Source organism: Solanum tuberosum, unplaced genomic scaffold (genome assembly GCF_000226075.1).
Source record: "Solanum tuberosum cultivar DM 1-3 516 R44 unplaced genomic scaffold, SolTub_3.0 scf00040, whole genome shotgun sequence".
NCBI lineage: Eukaryota > Viridiplantae > Streptophyta > Magnoliopsida > Solanales > Solanaceae > Solanum > Solanum tuberosum.
This window is the reverse complement of record NW_006238964.1, coordinates 1,175,191-1,197,169: the sequence shown is the minus strand read 5'-3', so window position 1 is coordinate 1,197,169 and position 21,979 is coordinate 1,175,191. Positions and strand designations below refer to the sequence as shown.

Genomic DNA, 21,979 nt, shown 5'->3' with positions numbered 1-21,979 from the left:
CACGGGGGGGGGGGGGGGTGGTCAACTTGGTGCGGGAGAAGTGTGAGTGAAGTTTGATCTTGTGGTGTATTCTTGAGTCTGGGTGGTGTGAACCCAGACCTTACCCTCCTTGTGAAAGTAGAGATGTTGTTTCCGAAAGACCCTCGGTTCAAGTAAAGCAATTCCAAGTAGGTTTGACAAGGAAATACACAGTAGTGTATAGGATAGACCTCAATAGAAAAGTAGAAAACACTGCAACCTTTGAGTCATGCTTCTTTGACATGAAAATTCTGCTTTGTTTGAGCTTTCTTGTAACTATTTGCGAGTTCATTATCTCCTTTCTTAATGGCCTGTCTTTTTCTGCTTTGGGTGAATCTTTGTATTTTTAAACAGACAAACAATTATATTGTTGTATAAATGCACTTCCAACTGGTGTATGTTAGTTAATGCATATGTATCCAGTTTGTCTATACTCTGTACTCTTATATCCTATTCTCAGCTCTATGCTTAATTTGTACATGTTATTTTTGCAGAATCTTTTAGGAAGTATTTCAGCAGGTTTGGAGAGATAACAGATTGTGTAATAATGATGGATAAGGTCTCTGGAAGGCCACGGGGATTTGGCTTTGTAACATTTGCGGACCCAGAAGCTGCAAATAAGGTTTTAGAGGAAGAGCACATCATAGACGGTAGAACGGTAGGATTTATGTGTGGGAGTATCTTGTACTGTCATATTTTATCTGGTTTATTATCCTCCTTTATGGAAGTTTATGTGTTTAGTAAATATAATGCAATTTGTGTATCAGGTGGAAGTGAAGAGGACAGTACCTAAGGAGGACATGCAAGTTAAAGGATCTCCGAAAACAAAGAAAATTTTTGTCGGCGGTCTTCCATTAACTTTAACTGAAGGTATAATCAAAGACGAGTTCTTATTATCTACGATCTAAAAGAGATGTTTTAATCCAGTGATTCATTGTAGATGAGTTGAAGGAATATTTTTCTTCTTATGGCCATGTTCTGGAGCAACAAATCATGCTGGACCGTGAGAGTGGTCGATCCCGAGGCTTTGGCTTCATTACTTTTGATAGTGAAAATGCCGTTGAAAAAGTTTTAAACAATGGCCGTATGCATGAAATCCATGGCAAACAAGTAAGTTATGCGGACTCTGTGCTAATCATGATTGTGTTTCTCTCTCTGGTGCTTATGTTAAATGAAATGCATACAGCTCTTTGACATTTTGATATTTTCAGGTTGAAATTAAGAGGGCTGAGCCAAAAAGAGCTGGTGCTGAAAATGCAATTGAGAGCAGGCAGCATCGTGGTGGCAGTGGTTCGAGATCGTATAATAACTTTGGTGGGTCTGAAGGAGGGTATGGTGGTGGATACGGTAGAGGGTATGGTGGATATGGAGGCTATGGCGGTGGCACTGGTTATGGTGGTGGCGGCGGCGGCGCCGCTGGTTATGGCGGTGCCGGCGCTGGCGCTGGCTATGGTGGTTATGGAAACATTGGAGGAAGTTATGGCGGAGGTGGTGCAGGATATTTCTCTGGATATGGTGGATATGGTTATGGATTTGGGTTTAGTGGACCTATGTATGGGGCAGCTGGATACGGAGGCACTAGCTATGGTGCTCCTGGTAGCTATGGTGGTGCTGCTGGGTATGCTAGCGGTAGAGGATACACAAGCAGTGATGATGGTAGCTGGTATGGTGGGGCTAGAAGCTCTGCATCTTTCAATGCTAAAGGGTATGACACCGGGGGTAGCACTGGAGGTGCTAAAGCATATGGTAATGGTGGTGCTGCAGGTGGAAGGTTTCATCCTTACAGGAATTGAGACCTTCCTGACGAGTCTAATGTTGCAATTGTTTTGACTACTCTTGGTTGGCTCAAGCTAGACGTAAAATCTTTGCTGCTGAGTTTGTTTTCTTTGGGGTTGATGATTCAGTTGGATGTAACCTGCTTATTTTTTGAGTAAACCATCTTTAGATTGTATGTATTAGCATACTGATCTGCGTGAACTGTAACCACACTGTCTCTTGGCTTAAAGTTATTTTACCCTTTCTGTTAAGGCAAGGGAAGAAGTTACAAACTTTGTAGTACTGCCGTACTGCTCTGAAATTTGGATGATGCGGTTGCTTTTACCTACAGGGACGATTGATAGTTGGTAAATTAGATATGTACCATAGATTCCGAATATTTTTCATTTTATTTGAAATTAATGAAGTTGATGTTGAAGGTGGAGTTATGCTTGGTTAATATTTTTTTCTGAAGAGATAATAAAGCCCTTTTCTCATGTTTGGTGCATTTTATCAACTTGAAATTAAAGATGAAGTTGGTAAACAAGTTTGGAGTAGTTTTTCAAATTTGAAATTCAACTTCAAGTTAGAATTAGAAATTTTCATGGTCATGATTTTTAAATAAAGTGAAACATAATTTGGGTAGTTTGTTTTTAAGTTGTGTTGAAGTTTACAAGTTGTTTGTTTGGTAGTTGATTTGGAGATGTGACATCTGAAGATTGATAAATCACATTTAATAGTTGATTGGAGGTATTTGTGAAGAGAAGGAATAACTAATTGTGGGATTAATTTTATCATGAGTTTATTCCATGTTTGATTGAAATAAAATTATTGAATAAATCTTAGGATTAGTTAATTTGGGATTAATACACTTTATCTCTCATGGAAGGTGGATAACAATTCTGATAGTAACTAATTTTAGAATAATAACTGGTTTACCCTCGAAACCATATAAAATTTGTAAATCCTATATTTGGGAATATTGAAATTCAGTATTTAAGGCGAAACATGGATCATTAGGCAAATTTAATGAGGCCTCGAAAGAGATAGCAAAATGACAAAAGTGTGTCAATAGGCAGAATAGCAAAAGGCATTAATGGCTTAAACCCAATTGCAGTTTCGACATCCTCCTATCCACTTGCACTGTTCAGTTCATCATCGGAAGCCATGGCAATGTGCTCAACATTTTATCCCCGGCTATCCACTCACCTAAATTGCAAATCCTTCTCACTTTTTCCAGTTAAACATCGTTTTTTTGTTTCAATCAAGGCCTTCTCTTCTCAAACTTTTGCTCCCAAAGGTACATTCTCTTTTTTTCCCTTCAATTTTCACTACAACTAAGTGCTTCTGTTTGTCCTATTGTAAAATTGTTCTCTGTTGGTACACCTCGACTAATTTTATGGGATAGTTACCAGGTAAACTCTGTCCACCAAGTCTAGACATGAGAGTGCTCTCTTATCGCTTGAAATTGTGATTTAAGTTGTCTATTGCTCACCAATACTTAAAATTCAATTAATAGGGCTATCACCTACACTGCCTGCTACTACTGGCTGTCTATTACGAAAAACCTTAATAATTTGCAATTTTACAGTACTGTAATGTATAGTTTGGCACCATCAACTAGTAGCAATAGAAAATTTTCAAGGCATTTGTCTTGATCCGTTCACCTGAAAGCAAGAAGAAAGTATCATGGCAGCATGACATCATGTGAAAATTGAAATTAGTATGAAATTATTGATTAACAAAAAAACCTGATTTCCTCTTTTATGGTGTCATTTTGTGTTGAGTTATACCTCTTTCGGATGCTATTTTACTACTGACAAAAAAAATTAGGTGTTTATTTTGTCTGATGAAGTTTTAGTTTTCTGCAGCTGATGATCTTCCAGCAAGTATTGGCTTTCTAGGTCTTGGAATTATGGGCAACCCAATGGCACAAAATCTCATAAAAGCAGGGTATGTTCCAATTATTACTTTGATACACTAATTTGATGGATTTCAATGAGATTTTGCTTTGTGAACTTCATAAATCAATGGACAGCGTGTAGTTAACTTTATACTCATCATTGTTAGCGTTCTTTGTTAACCAACTGAATTATGAGTACTCTAAACTGTTCATCTTTCAGAAGTACACATTGTTAATACCAATGATGTGCAGTCTGACGAAGTGGTCTTGTTGGAGCAATGAGACATTATTTTTATACTTAAAACACCTCTTTCTGAATAATCAACTTTCAATCTCTTACAATTTTATTGTGTTTGTTCTCATGCTGCAGATGTGATGTGACAGTTTGGAATAGGACCAAGAGCAAATGTGAACCCCTTATCTCCTTGGGTGCAAAGTAAGTATATGCCAATTTTGGTTTATGCTGCAGACTTATGTTTGTTTATGTTGGTATCCAGGAAATGTGGGTTTAAACTTATAAGATAACCCAACAGTGAAGTACTCAAAGATAATCTATGCTAATAATTAACATCAAGAAAACGAAAGATCTATGCAAATGCTTGTATGATATCACTTAAAGTTTTCTCAACTGTTATTACTGCTTGTACTTGAAGATAATTTGCATTTCAAAGTAAGTTGAGGTTATTTTCTGCAGATACAAGTCCTCCCCTGAGGAGGTTGCAGCATCTTGTGATGTCACATTTGCCATGCTTGCAGACCCTGAGAGTGCAGTGAGTTTAAAGTTTATTTAAGTGCAATTTCTCATCTTTATGTATATTGACATGTCTAGTAAGCTGTAAGCATAGAGAAAGTATCACCTTATTTTTCTAGGTGGATGTTGCTTGTGGAAAATATGGAGCTTCAAAAGGAATGGGTCCAGGAAAAGGGTATGGTTTACTTTCTCTCCTCTAAAAATTTAAAGGTTTGGACTTCACAATTGTTCTTTTTAGCACTGAGTAACAGGTAAAGAATTCTAGTTAGTGTACTGTTAGTTATATGATTCAGTTTAAAAGTGATTCTAGTCAAGAGTGAAGCAAATGCTTTGTTGGTTTTTTTGATTTGAAAATGAATTTTCTTCTTCCTGCTGCTTATTGTGTTAGATGTCTGTCTTTTATATCTGGAAACATGAGGTTTATGATTGTTCATGATGCAAGAAATTGGAATGAAAAGAAATCCAAAGTTGCCGTCCTTTAGGAGGAACTAATTATAAGTTACACCTTCATGGCAGATTTTAAGTCAATTTTTTATATAATCTGTTTTTTTTTGGTACTGCAAATATTATTTCAGTTTTAACAAACTGTCATATGTAAAACTGGTGATTACATCATTCTAGTTATTTAAGAATTTGTTAGAGCAGCGTTTTCTGAACGCAAGTTTCTTTGGCTGCTTTTTTTATGGCTCTTTCATACAGCTCTCTGAAATTTATTTATGCCTTTTTACTCTGTATGGGTAAATGCAGTTATGTAGATGTCTCAACAGTTGACGGGGAAACATCTAAACTGATCTGTGAACATATTAGGGCTACTGGAGCTCATTTTTTGGAGGTGAATAGTTCCCTCTCTGTCATGAATTCCTTATATGAAAGCTTTACTTCAGTTTTACGGCCCCACCTTTCCCCCAGATCAAAGAAAAGCCAAACAACAATAAAATATTGTCTTCTGTGCGTTACCATGTTGAATAATGTTCCATTTTCTCGAACAGGCACCAGTATCAGGGTCCAAGAAGCCAGCAGAAGATGGACAGCTAATATTTCTCACTGCAGGTGAAGCTTTTCCCTTCAATGTATTTGAGTCATTGACTATGAAACCTGCATTAGTTAGATACTGTTACATGTTTTTAATATATTTAACTTTTCTTGTTGTTACACTTTTAAGTTCATTGTTATCCGATGATCGATATATGCTCCATATCTAATTGCCGAAAAGTCTTCGCTTTTCTGTTTGTCTTGAAGAAGGAAGAGTAAATGAGGCAGTTCTCTCTACAAGCTAACCTCTCATATCCAAAACCACCTTCTGACCATATAATAAATATGATACTAAGACAAAATAAAAAGATCTCAATTAAGGAAACTCTCGTTAAGTTGGGAAACAGAGTTAATGCAGAAAAGATATATAAAAGTGAAATAACAAGCATCTGAATGTCGCCTATGTAGAGCAATTGGTCATCAAAGGGATGAACTTTGGGTAGTGTATAAACCTATCTGTGGTGTTAACTGTATTTTGATTTGTGATTTCAACTGGAAGACAACACACCATAACATTATGTAAATCGATTGGGTAATATATTTCCAAGGGATGGGGGTAAACTGTGAGTTGTGTATAAACCTATGGGTGGTCATTCTTAAATTGTGATTCATAAGTCTAAATATAGATGCAACACCTAACTCTATCTCTCCCTTCGACCATCACCCAGAGAAGGTGTGCTCTGTATTGGGGACTGGATTTTTAACTCTTAGTTGACATTTTATGAAATGTACTAGTTTTAGAAAGATAAAAAAAGACGGGGTTGTTACTATAAACTTAGAAGCATGACGACTGGTGTCTTACAAATTTAGGAAATTAGCAGTCACCCTTTCATTTATAATTAGTTTGTATTGCTCGAACTTTGTTTATAGGACAACCTATTTTTGACAAACAATTGACTTTTAATTTGTCCACATGATACTTTTACCTATGAAATGTATCCACAGACAATGCATGTATATCTCTAATTTTGACAAAAGCTGTTCAGTCAATTTCTTGTGACTATCAAAGAAAAAAGAATTTAATTAAAACCATGGATGCAAACTTTTCAGGTGACAGCGTGCTGTATGAAAAAGCTGCTCCTCTATTGGATATCATGGGGAAGGTCTCATTCTGCCTCTTCACTGAGTGTGATGCAATCTTTCCACCTTCTAATATTTTGGCCTTTATCTCAGTCAAGATTTTACCTTGGTGAAGTTGGTAATGGAGCTGCAATGAAACTTGTTGTCAATATGGTTATGGGAAGGTGCTGTTTTTTAATCCATTTTCATCTCTTCAGAGTTTTCTTCTATCTAACTAAAACTAAAGTCATCCTTCCTTTCACTAAAAAAATTTGCAGTATGATGGCTTCATTTGCTGAAGGATTAGTTCTCAGCGAGAAGGTTGGACTTGATCCAAGTGTATTAGTGGAGGTATTCCCTGATAAAAACAAATAACTTATTTTTGAGGTTGGCCTCTTGTGAATATGCTTCTTGTATCACTTTATCTTCTTAATGATTTGTAAATTATCTTGAACGATTTTCTGTTCTTTGCCTAGTCACAAATAACTCGTCTAATGAAGAGAACAATATAACTATTTTCTTGAGGAGTTCAGCAACTAATAAAAACTAGAAGCAGCACCTGTGCTCTTTAGGGTTTCTTAACTGGATTTCTGTAGAATAATTAATGTTGATAAGATCCCAAAAACTTCTTGGATTTCTAAGGGAGAATTGAATTCCACGTCGATTGAAGTTGTTGACAATTTACCTTTACTCGGATACGATTTGGCCAGCAGTAAATACAAAAAGAAAAACAAATGGGAAAGCCTATTTCCATGACCAATTCTATTTGCGAATGGAAAAGTTATAGAGATGGCTACTTAGTGAAAAGTCTGGACTGGCTTAAAAATAGTTCCTGGAGTTTCAGGACAATGCATGGTGTGAGAAAGATGTAAAATAGATAACTGTGCCCGAGGAAAAGTAAAATGAGAAAACTCATAAGATGAATCCTTAATTGATTTTCATCTTCATTTGAGTATGCAGGGTGAAGATTTGCCGCCTTTCTTTTTGCCTCTAATATGCAAGGAGATCTTCATCCTCTTTTCAAAGGATTTCCTACTATAAGATTTCTCACAGGGTGCATTGAACCTGGAAATATGTCTTATATGTCGCTAATATTTGCTCCATGGTCTAACACAGGTGATCTCACAGGGTGCTATTAGTGCTCCAATGTATGCCGTTAAAGGTCCTTCAATGGTTAAATCTTCGTATCCAACAGCGTTTCCTCTGAAGCATCAGCAAAAGGTTTTCTTAACCCTTCCAGGACTGCCTAATGTATGCAAACTAAACTGTCTTCTAACCGAAAAATATGCTTGTCTCAGGACCTTCGTCTAGCTCTGGGTTTAGCGGAATCTGTTTCACAACCTATTCCAATTGCTGCAGCAACTAATGAACTCTACAAGGTTGCGAAATCTCATGGACTTAGTGACCAGGACTTCTCTGCAGTAATTGAAGCATTGAAAGTGAAATTGCAACAGTAAACATAAAAGCAGTCTTTGCTGGTAAGCTTGTGTGCATTATGCTATATATCCACCATGATATGGTAAATCTTTTAGGTTCAAAACTAATGTTTTCATTGTTAACCCATTTCAAAGGGTTTTACATGTATACCTCCTTTCACATTTTTTCAAAATATCTCTGGTGTCTGTTGAAACTTGAAACAACGTGTCGTGAGTGATCTTTAATTTGGATTGGTTAGCAAAGCCTTGCGAGGAGACAACGTAGTCATTTTCTCTCGACTAACTTGGGATTTAAATATAATTACTATTATTATTGGTGTTGTTATTATTACTATATTGTCATCATATATGTTCTCATTTTACTTTTATTATTATTGGCAATTGTTTATAAAGATGGTTGAGAAGCTAATGGTTTTATTTGATATCATAACTGGTATGGTCTCCAACGCTTTGCCCATAACCGGCTTCGCATCCCCAAAAGGGAAAAGAATAAAGAAAGGAGTTGGTGAAGTTATCATGGATGCCTGTCGGAGATATCAGGTACTTTGTTCAATTAATGGAGATGTGCTAAAGCTGATCCGAGCATCATAATTATAAAAATAATAATAATAAAAAAGGAGGGATCTATTTGGTTTATAAGAAAATAAAACTTGGATGGTTTAAATGGATCCGTCAAAGCCTATATTTTCTCTCCGAATATTCTTTTTCCGACATTTGTCCACGTTAACCACTCTTTTCTTTTCGGTTTTTGGGAACTTCGTCAGATGTTATCTTTCAATATCTCTGAAGTGGATTAATGAATTCATAAGTTACCTAAAACTAATTAAATCACACTTTCTTATAATCACAAATATTTAGAAAATCTATGAAACAAAGGGTGTGTTCGGTGTTTTCTAGAAAATAAGTGAGTTTTATTTATATTTTATTTTTGATAGATAAGCAAAAAATCCTAAAAGTATTTATAAATAATTTAGAGTGATACTAAGAGAGGTGGTTGTTAGGGGTCGGGGTGTTGGGTGGTGGGGATGGAAGCTACGAGGGTAGAGGTGAAAATGAGGTATGTTAACCAACAAATATACAAAAAATGGACAACATTTGAGGTGGTTGGTAGGAGTTGGGGGGTTGGGTGGTGGTGATGGAAGCTACGGGGTAAGGATGAAAATAAGGTATGTTGACTGACAAACATACAAAAATTGGAAAAAAAACACTAGTATTTGATTGGACAAATCAGGAATATGAACCCCTTTTTCCTCTTTTAAAGATCTGATTGCCAGATAGAACGTAGTTATTTTACAGCTAAAAGATCAAATCAACTTTGACATATTGGTGGGTCTGAGTATTTAATTTCAAATGTACTACTAATAAAAACAGAAGAATAGTAGTAGTAATGGTGAGATCCAAAGGACAAAAAGAGTTATCTTGTAGCTAGTAAAAGAGCATTGTTGTAAGATCTATTTTCATACAAATGAATGGTCCCTTTTTCAAAAGTATAGACCATGTCCTTTTCTCATCAAAATATTAGAAATTAAAACACATAACACTAGTTTTCTTTGGTAGGTATGACTTTGGAATTTCATAATGTGAAGCACATTGAAATGTTTAGAATATACTATTAAATGTTATTAAGTGAAAACATTACACAATTTATCTATTCTTTAGTAGATTTATTTCACAATTGTAAATAGGCGTTTGGGCATGAGTTCGATAACGAAAAAAAGTAATATTTGAAGTTAAGTTAAATAAAGAGTTTGAAAATTGAAATGTATAAGATAACTTTATTCTGTAATGACACATATTTGGTGTATATAAATACGTAAAGGTATTATAAATGTATTAGATAACTTTATTCTATTTTTTTTTCTCTTCATCTTACTCCATGTTGATGCTTAGATTCCTTTTCCAGCTGATCTCTCTTTCTGATTCTAGTCCAAAACAATACTCTATCCTCTTATGTCTTACTTTTCGTTTTAGTTTGTTTGTTTAATTTTGATTTAATATAAAATTTAAGAACTTTTTAAAAAAAAATTTATAATCTTAAACTAAAAATATGTAGCGTATATCAAAATGTCATTTAATTTTGTGATTTCAAACCTGTCAGGTAGAAAATTAAAATTAAAATTAAAATTTAAAAAATGTCTAAAAATGAAAGAAGTATTTAAATAACTAAAACGAAATGTATAACAAACCAACTGAGAATAGAAAGTAACAAATTTCACCTCAACTTTCTATGTAATGTTAACAAATAATCTATTACGTTCGTATTATTATTATTGTTGTAATTTGATCGTATTCCTTATGAAACCCCTTGCTAATAAACCATTTTGCTTTTTCATATCCAAATTATTCCTTTTTCTTTCATTATATATACTGATTCAACTAAAATGTAATAGTAGTAGTATTTAAAACATTCAACTTTTAATAATTATGGGGGTCAAAATTAACTTTATTTGACCGAGTTGAATTATGAATATATTAGTACTAATACTGTTTTTGTTGTTGATTAATTAATTAATTAATTAAGAAAGTTGAGATTATGTAGACAATGTCAATTTACAGTACATTATTGAAAGGCTAAATGCATCATTAATCCAAAAATGGGACCCAACAAAAACAATTTCGCAATTGCAGGAGGCCACGTTGATAATTACTTATACATCGTCTATTAGTTCTCCGTGCCAATTCACGCTCTTTCACACTGCGTGTCAGGCACGTCGCCAATTTCAAAATCATTGCCGCTTCAATTCCCAATCATATTAAAACGATAAATAATTATAAATATATGATATTTTTATCGTATTTAATGAGTGTTCATGTATATAACGGATATTAGCTTGCAAGATTTTATTTACATATGGTAAAAAAATAACTAGCATATGATGTTACACCTCAAGATTCTTAATTTTCATGTGCTTTCTTCTATTGTAATCCAAATAGCTAGAATAGGGAACCTTTAAAGATTTAGTTATGCCCACAATCACATGAATAAAGAAAATAGTTAAATTTTCTACAATTAAATATATTAATTAATGAAGATCACCTTAGATTTTCTCCAAATTTGTATTTGTACTTTTCTCATTAATAATTCGTCTTAATTAGCAAAGTTAATTTCAAACTTACAACGAAATACATAGTATTAATTGAAATTATAGATCCCATACATTGAATGCACTTTGTGTGTGTCATTTCACCATAGTTATTATTACTATAAAAATTCTTTGATATATACTCGCTCCATTCACTTTAACATATTAAAAGAATATATATTAATTACTCGAAATAATTTCACAATTGCAGGAGTAAGATTTAAGACATGTACTAATTAAAGAATGTGATAATAAGAAATATATTTTCGTAATTATAATTTTCTTCATTCTAAAATAAGTATCACTTTAGTACAAAGAATTTACCCCAAAATAAGTGTTATCTAAGAAATTTAAGATTAAAACATAGTATATGTTTTTCTAACTATATTTTTATACTTCACCTTCTTAATATTGTTAAATTTTCAAAAAAAATCTATTAAATACATATAAATAATTTAATAACGTACGTATTATATTTATTAATTTCTTGATAAATTTGAGTTTTATTAAAGTGATGTTTATTTTGAATCGAATAGAATATTAGTTTATTGTGGAGTTGAAAATTCAACCCAATAGATGTGCTTTTTAATTAGTACGTGTAGCTAACGCGTCGTGAATGAGAATGGGATTTGTTTTGGTTTTTATAGGCTTACAATTTCATCACTGTTCCTTCAGTCTTTTCCTTCCTCACGGTACCCCATTGGAGAAACAAACCATTTTCTCTCATTCTCTCTCTACTTTCTCTCTCTAGAAAAACTCCATTGCGACAAGTATATCCATTGTTTAAAGTTGTTTCTAGGGTTTTGAATTCCAATCCTGTAGCAGCACAGCGAAAAAGGGGGTCTTATTTTCATCATCAAAGAATTACCCACTTTTTTCTTCTTCTTCTTCTCTATAATGACGACTTCTGCTGTGAAGAACAACTTCTTGCCGCCGGGATTGGTGTCAAATCTTCAGGAAGTTCTTCTTAACAGAAAGGGTGCTCAAAATGATAAAGATCAGCAATCGAAGCCGAAAGTTGATGACCCATCAACTCAGCCGTCGTCTTCTGACTCGGTTCCCGACGTTGCTGCTGATGACGCCGACAGTACAAAGCCAGTGGTATTGGTTACTAATGCTGATGGGATTGAATCTCCTGGAATAACTTGTCTTGTTGATGCTCTTGTTCGTCAAGGTCTCTGTAATGTTAATGTCTGCGCTCCCCAATCGTGAGTTTCTCATGTTTTTTCTTTTCACATTCATATGCAAGTTAAATTTTGTTTATGATTTTAGTGTGGATAATTTTGAGATAATTTTGTGTGTTTTCAACTGATATTGTGTAGAAGTTTGAATTTTGAACCCTCGAGTCTGCTTTGCCAGTGTCTTTTAGTTAAAGCAAAAAAGAAACATATCCGAGATTTTGGAGGTTTTTTGTTTTGTGGTTAAAGCATATCGGCTACTGTTGAGGTAAATCGTGGCGGGTCACTCTGTTTTTTCTAAAAGAAACTGCAGCAGTTACTTGGACTTACATTCACGGTGCTATTGCTATTGAAGTTAAGTGTAGTTAATTTTGAAGTTCTTTTAGTATGTGTTCAACTGAGTTTTGTGTTGTTGTTTGAATGTGGATCATTGAGTCTGCTTTGCGAGTGCCTTCTGGTTAGAGCTAAATATCAACATATCTGTGATTTTGAATGATCTTGAAGGTTCCATTTTTGTGATTAAATGTTATCTGTTATTGTAGAGATAAATCGGTAGCGGGTCATTCTTTTACACTTAAAGAAACCATCGCAGTTACTCCGACTGACATTCACGGTGCTACTGCTTATGAAGTATCTGGTACGAACAGACAATTACTGTAGGGTTATTCTGATTCTTTTGTGTTGAAGAGTTTGCCAGACGTATTAACTCTATCTCATAGAACAGTTTGTATGTTAAGAATTCTATACCATATTTTAGCTTAACAGTGTTATGCTTTGTGGATTTAATCTTGTTTCAGGGACTCCTGTAGATTGTGTGTCATTAGCCTTGTCTGGGGCACTCTTTTCCTGGACAAAGCCAGTCCTGGTATTCTTAGGCACCCTTTCTATTGTATATCATTTCTTTTAAAAAAAAATTGGATTTAGTATCGCTTACCTGCCATGTCTGTCTGTTATTTCTTCCCCCTTGGATGCTTAGGTAATAAGTGGAATCAACAGGGGTTCAAGTTGTGGCCATCAATTGTAAGTATTATAGTCTTTGTTAGTAATTCTAATTTAGTATGCATGTATTCCTGAAACTCTTTAGTCACTAAGTTATTCAAAGTTCAAACGGTTATTTAAGGTTTCTTGTACTCATATATCTTTTGTTTTTGTCTCCTTGGGGATATGTGATTATGCTTATTACTTCGTTGTTCAGGTTTTACTCAGGTGTCGTAGCTGGTGCTAGGGAGGCATTGTTTAACAGTGTTCCATCTATATCGATATCACTTGACTGGTACTTACCTTTCTTTTTTGATCAATTGAGGTTTCGTTCGTTCTTCTTGTTCTTAACTAATTGTTTGTTCAATAATCTACTTCAGGAGGAATGATGAAAGTCAAGAAAGTGATTTCAAGGACGCCGTGAGTGTTTGTTTACCATTGATAAATGCAGCCATCAGAGACATAGAAAAGGGAGCATTTCCTAAAAGTTGCTTGTTGCATATTGGAGTTCCAAAATCTCCTCTGACAAACAAGGTCTGTAAAATGATCCTCCATCTCAACTGCACCTCTTTTGAAAAAAAAAAGTGAATGAAATCCGGCCTTTTCATTTCTCAAAACAGGAATCTTAAATGTGTAATATAATTTTAGTTAGGACTTCCTCTTATTTCTATTATTAATACAAAGCAGTGAGATTTGGTTTAGAGGGGACCTGTGGTGATTAGAGGTTATTTAGGGGTAAGCTACAGTATAATAAAAATGTCTACCTTGGAATTTGATTGTCTGTTAATGAAGTGTGAATATTCGACATAAAAGAAATAGTTTTAAGTATTATACAACACCTAATATGCCATGGGACAGGCCATATTAAATACTGCTAAATGTATCACACATGTGTTTGCTATAGTGGGTTAGCGCCAAAACAGTCATTCTTGCACCGACTCCAGTTTCCAGAAAGGAAAATGATATCATTTTCTTTCAAATTGGGAAGAATAAAGAAAAGAACATTTGATTTATGATATGGTCTACCGACCATTGCATTATAGAGAGGTAATGACTAATGCCCTACTATTAGTCATACATGGACTTATCACTATCATAACTTCTGCAATGGTTGCTGAATCACATCTCCATTTTTTCACCAGTCCACCTATTGGTGAGATTTTAAATAACAGATATATCATTTTTGAACCCTCTACTTGACAGGGATTCAAATTGACCAAGCAAAGTCTCTGGAGCTCTAAGCTTTGCTGGCAAGCTAAATCATCCACCAGAAATCTTGCTGCTGGACGTTTTCTTCCAAATCAGCAAAGCCTTGGGATGCAGCTCGCACAATTAGGTCGAGATGCTTCTGCAGCAGTGAGTAAATGACACTGTATCTGGCATAACTGCTCCTTTATATAATATAGTTGCCTAATAACTGCATGCTGGTGTAAACAAGTTCATAATAGAGTGATCTTATGAATCTTTGGAGTAGAGCGTCTATGGAGCTAAACAAGTAATGTTCGAATTGCACATTGTTGTGTTACAGTTGTAGAAAATCATGAATTAAATTATCCCCTGTTCTTCTTCTAAAATAAACTTGTAAAGAGTTGAAATTATCATGAATGAGTGTAGAAGTATCAACCAATCAATTATCTCTCTATCCACTGTATTTAATACCCCATTTAGCAGTACAATCTGTCGACCCAAAAAAGAAATAGAAAATCTAAACTTAGAACAGAAAGAAAAATAAATATAGGATTCCAAGTGCTTAAGGGAAAGGCTAGTTATTAGGAAGCTATTCGGTAACCAACTTCAAGTTTGCTGGGTAGTATTTTCAGATTCTTCTTGATTTCTCGTCATATTAATTAAGACAATAACGGGCCTTAAATGTTTGAGAAGTGTGACTTGTGTTAGGAAAATGAGTAGTGGCATACCTACTTCTTGTTGGTTGTCCCAGTCCTCATGTCTTTCCTCCTCTCCTGGACATCACTAACCTCTGCCTTCTTATTTTTGCACAGGGTGCTGCTCGCAAATTAGTTACTCAGAGAAAGAACATAGAGGTTGTTGAATCTGTTGGTATTGCTGGGAAAGCTGATCTGGACAGGAAAGTCAAGTACTTTAGATTGGAGGTAAGAATACTTTTTCCTTTTTTTGCTACGTAGTATTTAGTTGCTGTGCTCAATGAGTACAAAGGGTCAGTTGGATTTTTAATTGAAACTTCAAATTGTAACATCATAATCTCTCTCAATGGAAGTAATTTTTAATTTCTCTGCTAATTCTCTTTTCCATATATATGGCAAAGTGTTGGTCACTTTGATGATATAACATGCTTCTACAGTTCTACTGTTGATTCTTGAAATGCTGCAAAATTGTGGTTTATACGGCCAAATACAGACACCAGCATTCCTTCTGCTACCTTTCACATCTCTGCCATTTGCTCTCCTTCCCCTACACAATCTTCTTTTAAAATGTGGTACCAACTAGGTTTAATTTGTTCTCTTATATGCTTTGTTGGTTATTTGCACTACAGTTGCTTGACAAGAAACAGGAAGAAGAAGACGAGGATTTAGATTTTAGAGCTCTCGAAAACGGATTTGTAAGTTCATTTCTGCTAATTCTTGATATGGTTTTCTTTCTTCTACATGGCACTGTGGGTATTCTGTTCCAAACTGGAAAGCTTTCTAGTTTGCTTAAAGGATGAGAACTCATAGTCAGAGAGTTCTGTGCTTGGAGTGTCATATTATTCTCTGCCATTGTAGAGGCATATGCAATATCGGAAATTACCTTACATGTTTCGGACCTTAAGACTATGAAAATCCATCACTGTGGTCTTGACCAGTGGGTCTTTTTGTGCTCTTTCAGGTGGCAGTCACTCCAGTATCTCTTGCGATGCATGTGGAAGCAGATGTTAATGCAGCTGCATCAAAGTGGATTTCTTCTGCATTAGAAGTGGAACAATGAAAAGATGAAGCTAATGTTCAGTACTGTTTGTTGTACATCTTTAGAAGACTTTGTTCAGGTCATATTGCAAAATTTACATGGGCCATAATTGTGATGCCTCAATTATTTATTTGGTTTTGCTTATTTCATTCAACCTTTTGATTTGTGTCCCGCGAAGCCAATGCTTCCGCTGTTTATTTAAAAGGCCAGCATGTTGTAAAAGTGCCATACTTTTTTGCTTGGTACCATAAAATTGTGTTTTAGGTTGGTTTTTGTTGGGCAAATTTGTGCTGTTAGGCAGGATGGTGGAATCCTTGTTTTAACCTTGTAAACTGGAGATAGCTTGATGAAATATAGTGGAATGCTGTTGTCTGTTTTTACTGGAGTTGATTGTCTTCTTTCTTAAGCTTCTTATTATTCATTTGGTGAAACCAGAAAAGGACTTGAGTTTTCATGGGCTCAAAGCATTGGTTAGATTAAAGATTAAGAGGCCATTGACTCGGGATTTATTATAAAACATCTAATTTTACCTTGTCCGGTATAAGTTGTATAATATTTAATACGTAAGACATAAGGTTAGAGAATTAATGTCTTGTCATGCAAAAGTTATGTAGAAATAAGTTGTGCCTCAACTTTGTGGATTTTGAAATTGGACCCAAGTTAAGTAAGAACAAAGGCATAACTTGTGGCTATAAACTTCTTAAGGCATATGTTTTGAAACTATACTTGTGCCTTGCGAATTTTGCCTTGCAAGATATAATATGCCTTGCGATTTTTTTTTTTTTTTATGTTAGGGCCTTGGGGGTATATGGGTCATTTGGTATGGACTATGGAGGATGGAATATTCCATGAGATTGTTTTAGTCCATATACTAAACCATTTATTAAAATGTTGAAGGATAAAAATTAAAGATCAATCAATTTAAAAACAAAACTTAAATACCACCTCAAAATAGGGATTTTATCTCTTCTAAGTTATATTTGATCGATTTTGTATGATTTCTTCAGCTCTTTTATCAAACAATTAGTAGCAACTTCATAACATGTGTTAACTTTATAAGAGCAATATTTTTAAGTTCCAACTCATATGCTTATATATATATATATATATATATATATTCTTTTCATTAAGCAAGCCAACATATTTCAACAAATGAAGAGATAGTGTATACGAAGACTTTACTCCTATCTTAATAAGGTAAAGAAGTTGTTTCCGGTCACTCGGGTCAAGGCAAAACAATTCAAATCTGCACTAGGATTGTGGAAGGACTAAAAAATCAAAGGTACAAATTCCATCATTTTATTTTCTGAATTGTATGTATAGTACTTTTTATGTTTGAGGAGTCAACCCAATATAATATAGTAATGTATACGATTTCAAAAGATAACGTCCTTTCACACAGTTATATGCACTTATCAGCAGATTTATCTTTTTACAACTTTCAACGCCAAAAACTCGATGGACTAAAATTGTTCACGTACTCTCCTACTTTTATACGATGGCATTTGATTGAGCACTGATTTTAAAAATATCGATAAAGACTTTTGACATATATCAAAAGTTTCCTTAGAACATGTAGTATTAAATATTCCATAACATTTTTGTGGCTAATAACATTCGGTTATAAAATGAGAAAGATTAAAATTAAAGAGTTTTCAAATTAATAAAACAATATGTCATTTTTTTAGAGCAGATTATTAGACAGATTCGCTTGATCTTCTAATTAATTAGCATATAATAATTATAAAATGTAGTGTGGTCAAATTTGATTAGGAAATTTATAGGATGTTGACACCTCGTAGAACAAACATTACATCTACTGTGGAAAACATAGGAATTTTTTTCCAAAATTGATAATAATTTTCCATTAATTTTTGTTCTTTATAAAGCTACCAAACATAATTTCTTTGTTTTTTTTAAACTTCTTTTGGAGAAGGAATATGAAAATTAAAAAAAAAAGTTCTTCTGGACCAAACACTACGACAATTAATAATAAAAACATTGATTCATTGACTGACATATATTCTTAATTAAGATGTGAAAAGGAATAATTAACAAATGTAGAAATTAGAGATTTACGTTGAGAAAAAAAGAAAAAAAAAGACTAGAAATTAAAAAATTAATGGGAATATAAGAAATTTCCCAATATGAACAATGGTCCCCTTAGTATCTGCAAATAGCTTGGGTCTAAATTAACTTTTCAATTCAGTATTTTGACCATCAGAGATTAGGAAAATTATTTACTTCTTCCTTTTTCATATTATTTGACAATATTACTCAAATTGTCCATCCTAGAATACTTGTCAATTTATAAAATTAAGAAAGAACTATTTTTTTTTAATTTTGTCTTTAAAATTAATTATTTTTGAAAGTAAACTATATTAGTAAAAATCAGTTCTTATTAATGATTTCTTCGAGGATATATATGCAAATATGACAATTAATATGAGACGGAAGAGCCCAACTTTAGCCACACAATTACTTAAATTGGAACTTGCTACTGTCCAACCCAAATCACCTACAACTATTTTCTTATATGAAACTTTGTTAAAGTGAGAGAATATTCTAGTTTAAGTTTTATTCCTTTTTGTAACATTTATGTTGTATTTAATCTTTTCTTATATATACTAGTTATGTAAAGAGATTTTACATAGTGTCTTTTATTTGTTATATTATAATAGATAATCTGTATTTATTTTTTTCTCTTTATTGTTTTCTTTTGTTCAATTTATGTGATGCATTTTTTTTTTTAATCTGTCATCGATTTACAAGTAAAAACAAATTGTTCGAACACATGAAATTAAGTAACTACTTATAATATTGATATCATAAGTATTTATTGTTACAATACAAAGACTAGTACTTCACGGGAGGGAACAAAAAAAAAACTGCATAAATTAACATAAATGTAACAAAAGTTCTCAAGTTAACTATGCAAATTAAAATGATAACTGCACATTAATAATTATATGAAACTTCCTTCATCATAAAAACTCCCTTAGAAAATAAAAAGCTTACCATCTTTTTCATGACCATTTTCATCACAAAAGCCAACATGTCTCTATGATCAATCCCAAGTTCTAGGGTTCATCATAAATTGACTGCGTGAAAGTGCTGACAACGACGATGAATTTGATGATTTTGACGATGATGATGATGATGACATGTGTAAGGATTCCATTAGCTCAATTTCATTGACGACTCTATGCACATTATTATGTGTATTCATAATATAACTAGTTGGGAAAGTACATGGAAGAGTACTATTGACCACCATGGAGTCATGTTGTGACACAATTGGAGTTGATTCTAGAATGCCATCTTCGTTCTCCTTTATCATTTCAGAAAGCTTAGGCAACAACGAAGGTGTCTGTTGAAGATATAATTAAATAATCAAAAGCGTTGAATATTATAAGATGGTCACAATTGACATGGTATCATAGCAAGATTTAAACGTGACTAGACATGTTGAAAACATAATTTAGTAAAAGTATACTCTCTAACAACTTAAACTGTTAGATGAATAGTATACGTACCATCATTAAATCTTGATGAATTTTGATAGCCGCGTTTGTTGAATCCATGAAATTCTCCCCATTAGTGCAATTCAATGAAATGTTGGAGGTGAGCATGGAATTAATGGAGTTGTCTTGTTTAATAACACTAGGGTTATATTCAAGATCATGTTGAAGATGATTAGGATAATTGAAATTAAACCATGTAGGATCATTTGAAATTGAGTCAAATGACAAATTAGGAAGGGAATTAGGCATCACTTGATTAGTTAAATTCAAATCCCCATTATGATTAATGTTGTTCATTTGGTCAAGAATTAGGGGAGAATTTATACTTGACATGAAACTATTAGTAATAGGAACATTGGGGTTGAATGAGTAGAAATTATCAAAAGAGGGATTAGGGTTTGGATTAGTCATGAGATTATTATAATTAGGAAAGATGATGGAGAGATCAGGGAGGATTCCATGAGAAAGATGGAGCTTCTTCTTGATGCTTGAATTCCAAAAATTCTTCACTTCGTTGTCTGTTCTTCCAGGTAAATGCTTTGCTATTTGTGCCCACCTGTAAAACAAAACAAAATGTCTCTTTTGCATGAAAATAATACAAACATGGATCTTTTTGTCAAAAAATTATACAAAATATTCTTTCAAAAGCTATTTTTTGTTCTAGAAAAATCAATTGACATCCTTTCATCGAAAAATTACACTGTATATATTAGTTACCTGTTGCCAAGAATGCCATGGAGCTCAATGATAAGTGCTGCTTCTTGAGGGGAGAAACTCCCACGTTTCAAATCTGGTCTTAGATAATTTATCCACCTCAATCTGCAGCTCTTCCCACATCTTTGAAGCCCTATGCCGTTGAAACGAATTCAAGATATAAATTTAATTTTAAAAAATCCGAGGTAAAAAAAAAGAAAAGAAAAGATGTTTGTTCCACATGGGCATGTTCACAAACTATACTAATGGTGGAAAAAACGAGGTGAACTCAAGATATAAACTTGATGAGTTCATTCTTTGAAATTGAATTATGAAATTAATTCTGGATCGATATATATATATAAAAATTCTAGTAATTCTTTGTTGTTTCGTATTAAAAATACTCTATTGAATGGAAAAAGAAGATGAATATCATATTAGCTCTAAAAAATCGACTCAATGATAGGCATACTAATTATGTTACGATATAAGTGGACTACCCCGGTCATTCTTTGCATCACGACGTTGATTTATTCAACGTTATGATGCAAGGAAACCTGAAAATAAAAAAAATAAGAAGAGAATAAAACCTGCAAGCTTAGGAACAGAGCTCCAACAAGCATGACCATAATTAGTAATGTAGTTAATAAGTTTTTCATCTTCTTCAGGAGACCAAAGCCCTCTCTTCACTTTTTGTTTGTTACAACATGTATGATGCCCCATTTCTTATATATAAACAAACACAAATTAATTACAAACAGATTCTACAAATAGACAACAAATTTTTTAAATACATTGAGTTTGTGTGGAAAGAGAAGTGGAGGGACTCAAAGTCTTATATAATAGATGCTCATGAGAACTGATGAGTACTACAGTACAATAATTTTTTGGATTATAGTACTATCATATATCGATAGTGTAAAGAATTTTTTATATTATCGATGTAATTAATTAGGCGCGAAGTTATAATGGTAAGTTATATATTCGACAAATTCATTTTGAGTCAGTATTATTATAGTCGTATTAAAAATTCACTACTTTCTTTATTTTAATTTGTTTGTTTGATTTAATTTGACATGAAATTTAAGAAAATAAAAAAACATCTTTTTAATCTTGTAGTTATAAACTAAGGATACATAAAATATACCAAAATTTCCTTTAATCTTTTGGCATTATGTTACATATCACATGAAAACTTGGAATTGAAGAATTGTCAAAAAAGGAAAGAAAGATAAAAATATTGAAACAGATACTTACAGTGTGATGATTTTTTTTATATCATCGTGTAATTAATTAGAGGAGTTACTATGATAGTTGTGGAATCAAAGATTTAGTAATTTTGACTCAAATTTTGTAATTGTATTAAAAATTCAGTCAATTAAAAACATTTAAGTAAAAAATAAATAAATTATGATTACCAATTCATAAACTAAAAAATTTATTTGTACACAAATAAAATTGTTATAGCAAGTTATCAATCATCTAGTTCGGATTACTCATAAATATTTGTATAAAATAAAATTATTCATAATTACTTTTGAGTAATTTAAGATCCCTTTTGGACATAATTTGAAATCATGGTCATTTAAAGTTGAAATTATGTTAAAGACATGTAATTTGAATTTTTTAAAGTGGTATATCCCCCCC

The 21,979-nt window shown here is 33.2% G+C and overlaps 3 protein-coding genes across 4 annotated transcripts in view; all 3 read left to right on the top strand.

Annotated features, from left to right (window-relative positions):
• Positions 1-2,218, top strand: part of LOC102581600 (heterogeneous nuclear ribonucleoprotein 1) — a 4,480-nt gene extending 2,262 nt beyond the window's left edge. For both annotated transcript variants that reach the window (XM_015306747.1, XM_006343071.2), the window contains exons 4-7: positions 513-676; positions 786-888; positions 959-1,128; positions 1,230-2,218. In XM_015306747.1, coding sequence (XP_015162233.1) covers positions 513-676; positions 786-888; positions 959-1,128; positions 1,230-1,811 — 1,019 coding nt within the window. In that variant the 3' untranslated portion in view covers positions 1,812-2,218. The remainder of the gene's footprint in view (positions 1-512; positions 677-785; positions 889-958; positions 1,129-1,229) is intronic.
• A 585-nt stretch (positions 2,219-2,803) lies between these two features.
• On the top strand, positions 2,804-8,282 carry LOC102584035 (glyoxylate/succinic semialdehyde reductase 2, chloroplastic). The gene is made up of 12 exons (XM_006342907.2): positions 2,804-3,073; positions 3,645-3,726; positions 4,047-4,112; positions 4,371-4,446; positions 4,547-4,602; positions 5,175-5,259; positions 5,417-5,477; positions 6,510-6,562; positions 6,633-6,703; positions 6,797-6,869; positions 7,635-7,739; positions 7,817-8,282. Exons 1-12 carry the CDS (start codon positions 2,941-2,943, stop codon positions 7,973-7,975), a joined length of 1,020 nt encoding a protein of 339 aa, XP_006342969.2. The 5' UTR covers positions 2,804-2,940; the 3' UTR covers positions 7,976-8,282.
• A 3,433-nt stretch (positions 8,283-11,715) lies between these two features.
• Positions 11,716-16,500, top strand: LOC102583687 (5'-nucleotidase SurE-like). The gene is made up of 10 exons (XM_006342906.2): positions 11,716-12,245; positions 12,758-12,852; positions 13,013-13,080; positions 13,192-13,235; positions 13,411-13,488; positions 13,574-13,727; positions 14,397-14,549; positions 15,194-15,304; positions 15,706-15,771; positions 16,038-16,500. Exons 1-10 carry the CDS (start codon positions 11,935-11,937, stop codon positions 16,134-16,136), a joined length of 1,179 nt encoding a protein of 392 aa, XP_006342968.1. The 5' UTR covers positions 11,716-11,934; the 3' UTR covers positions 16,137-16,500.
• Positions 16,501-21,979: the final 5,479 nt, after the last annotated feature.

Bases quoted from the DNA above. Each gene is read 5' to 3' on its own strand.
- LOC102583687 (XM_006342906.2), top strand. From the start codon at position 11,935: ATGACGACTTCTGCTGTGAAGAACAACTTCTTGCCGCCGGGATTGGTG. The intron at 12,853-13,012 runs GTACGAACAGAC...ATCTTGTTTCAG, and splicing joins TACTGCTTATGAAGTATCTG to GGACTCCTGTAGATTGTGTG. The intron at 13,489-13,573 runs GTACTTACCTTT...AATCTACTTCAG, and splicing joins ATATCGATATCACTTGACTG to GAGGAATGATGAAAGTCAAG.
- LOC102584035 (XM_006342907.2), top strand. From the start codon at position 2,941: ATGGCAATGTGCTCAACATTTTATCCCCGGCTATCCACTCACCTAAAT. The intron at 4,447-4,546 runs GTGAGTTTAAAG...TTATTTTTCTAG, and splicing joins TTGCAGACCCTGAGAGTGCA to GTGGATGTTGCTTGTGGAAA. The intron at 5,260-5,416 runs GTGAATAGTTCC...TTTCTCGAACAG, and splicing joins CTGGAGCTCATTTTTTGGAG to GCACCAGTATCAGGGTCCAA.